We start from the raw sequence: 2419 nt of genomic DNA, 5'->3' as shown, positions 1-2419 counted from the left end.
CGACCGACGCGGCGGCGGTGGCTGCGATCGGTGGATACATCATCAGCCTCGGTCATCTCGGAGACGGAACGGCCGCCGCGCATCTCTGTCTATATCCGTCTCCGTCCTCCTCGGAGAAGCATTCGGCCCGCAAAGCCTTTACGATTAATTTTACTGCAGCCATTATTGACAGTCGACGAAAAGTAACCAAAAACGAGTGAATCCATCGCACAATGCGCTTGTCCGTCCACTGGCCTACATCAGCCCGCCCTCGTCCTCGTCCTCCTCCTCGCCGTCCTGCATCGTCTTCCCCTTTCCGCTCGCGCTATATTGGACCGTGTCCGCAGTGCACGCCACCGCCGCGCCCCACGTCGAGCGCGGTCCCAGCAGGCGCCCAGGGTGAAAGACGTTGATCGCGAACATCGCGAGCGCGACCATCCCCCCGTCAAGCCAGTCTGCAATCACAATCGCGCCGCGCGGTGCGCAGCATGTAAGCAACCACGACCGGAACCCAAAGCAATGGCCCCGCGCGACACACCGAAATAGCGCTGCGTCTCGATGATGTACCCCGTCCAGCCATCTGCGAGCTCCTGGAGGCCGGCACCGCGGGCTCAGCCCCAACACGCTGCGTCACGCGGGGAGACACACTCACAATCGTGCGGTACACCGACCTGCGCCGCACGCGGGTAAGTCTCCGGAACGGCAAAACAGGCGAGCGAGCGAGCGCGCACGCACCGGACGTAGATGCACAGGCTGCTCAGAGCCAGTCCGGCGAACATCAGCCGGGCCTTGGTGTCCAGGCCCGTGCGCGGACCCTCTGCAGCAATGCGCACCGGCCTGTCGTGGAGGAAGCGCGAGACGAATTCCATGGCGAGCAGCATGTACACTGTGATCGAGACTGCGTGTGCGTCAGCTTTTATGACGAACGAATCCTGCGCGGACGGCTACGCACACATCTGAAATGCGATCCCGCCGAGCATGATGTACCCGCCCTGCCCACCGCCGGAGAGTTAGTGCAGCCCCCAAGGAGCTGGTGAGGACGAACCTGATTGGGGCTCTCATCCTCGTTCACCGCCGCAGACGCGAGGCCTCCGCCGACGGCCTGCACGACGAGCGACACGACATCCTGCATCCGGTCCGTCAGCGTAGGTCAGGGGCTAAAACACGCGCGCAGACGGCACTCACACATCCGCAAAAAATGAGCGTGTCTGTGCGATGCGTGTGCGACCGGGAGGATGGTCAGTTGGGCACGGAGGGACAGTACACGAGGAGGACGCACACCGCCGCTGGCTCAGGCGGCTGTAGCAGGGCCCGAGCCGCCGGATGAGTTCGGCAAGGACGACGAAATTCACAGCGATGAGCGGTGTCGGCGCGATTATCGTCGCGACAATCCTGCGCAAACCACCGGGGAGGGGAGAAGAGGGAGAGAGCCCGAGAAATCGGGCGGTGAGCACAGCGCGTACGGGCCGGCGAACGGCACAACTCACTGCATCAGGTAGGGTGTCATGGCGTCCGGGCTCTGGCTCGACCACAGCCTACCGCTCCAGCCGACGATCTCGAGGACGCCGGCACAGCACGCAGTAGGGAGCAGCCACCAGAGGCGTGTGCGCGCCGCCTGCGCGGTGTGCATCGCTGCGGGCACGGGGTGAGCCGCCTACGCGGGGCGGGGAGGGACGCACAGGGCGCACCTGTGGAGAGGGAGAAGAGCGCGACGAACAGGACGCAGATCCACTCGGTCGGGACGTAGCCGTATGGGCTGCTGCTCTCGTGGCTCTTCACCTTCGCGCGGACAGCGTTCCCTGCGCGTGCTTCACTTGTCTGGACAGAGGCGGATGTGAGTGGAGAGAGCACGCACCAGAATACTCCATCGCGAGGCTGCGGACCTTGGTCTTGGTGGATAGTACAGTGCACGCAGAAAAGGAACTGGTCGAGTTAAATACCAGCTCTCGCGGCCAGTGGCCGGCGTGAACCTTCTCTCCGGCCATGGTCTGTGCCTAGCTGTACCGGGCCCGAGCGCGCCAATAACGTCCACTTGTGATTGTTCTCCAGCCTTCCGCAAAGCGGAACAAGGTTGGGCGTCTGGACTCGCATCTCATACGGCACGGAGTGCTCTTTGCGAAAGCTTGTGACAAATGCGTGAAGCGGCATCTGATCCTCAGTGGCAAGCACATCCTCGCATTGCAACGGTACCTTTATGACAGAGACGCGCATAAAATACTGTGCTCACTCACGTAGATTCGAACCACGTTCGTTCTGCGCGTTTTGAGACACAAAGGTAATAAGTAGTCGGAGAGACCGTCCCTCCGGGGGGCCTTGCACGACGGCCACCTGGAGTGCAGCTCTAGGACGTTTACCGCATTGGGACCTGTTCAGGACTACGGCGCAGTCAGGGTTATCACCTTGCCAAGCTGCCGCGAGGATACCGTGGCATGCGCACCGG

At 62.5% G+C, this 2419-nt stretch overlaps 1 protein-coding gene across 1 annotated transcript; it reads right to left on the bottom strand.

Annotated features, from left to right (window-relative positions):
* Positions 1-234: 234 nt before the first annotated feature.
* FIBRA_09094 (uncharacterized protein) lies at positions 235-1964 on the bottom strand (the record flags this gene model as incomplete). Its single annotated transcript, XM_012321425.1, has 11 exons — positions 235-434; positions 518-569; positions 632-650; positions 715-877; positions 932-971; positions 1025-1105; positions 1165-1187; positions 1259-1465; positions 1519-1611; positions 1668-1797; positions 1863-1964. 11 exons carry the CDS (start codon positions 1962-1964, stop codon positions 235-237), a joined length of 1110 nt encoding a protein of 369 aa, XP_012176815.1.
* Positions 1965-2419: the final 455 nt, after the last annotated feature.

The sequence above is a fragment of the Fibroporia radiculosa genome (genome assembly GCF_000313525.1).
Source record: "Fibroporia radiculosa TFFH 294 genomic supercontigs, scaffold8686, whole genome shotgun sequence".
Lineage (NCBI taxonomy): Eukaryota > Fungi > Basidiomycota > Agaricomycetes > Polyporales > Fibroporiaceae > Fibroporia > Fibroporia radiculosa.
Note: the sequence above shows the minus strand (reverse complement) of the source record. Positions and strands in the feature narration are given on the sequence as shown.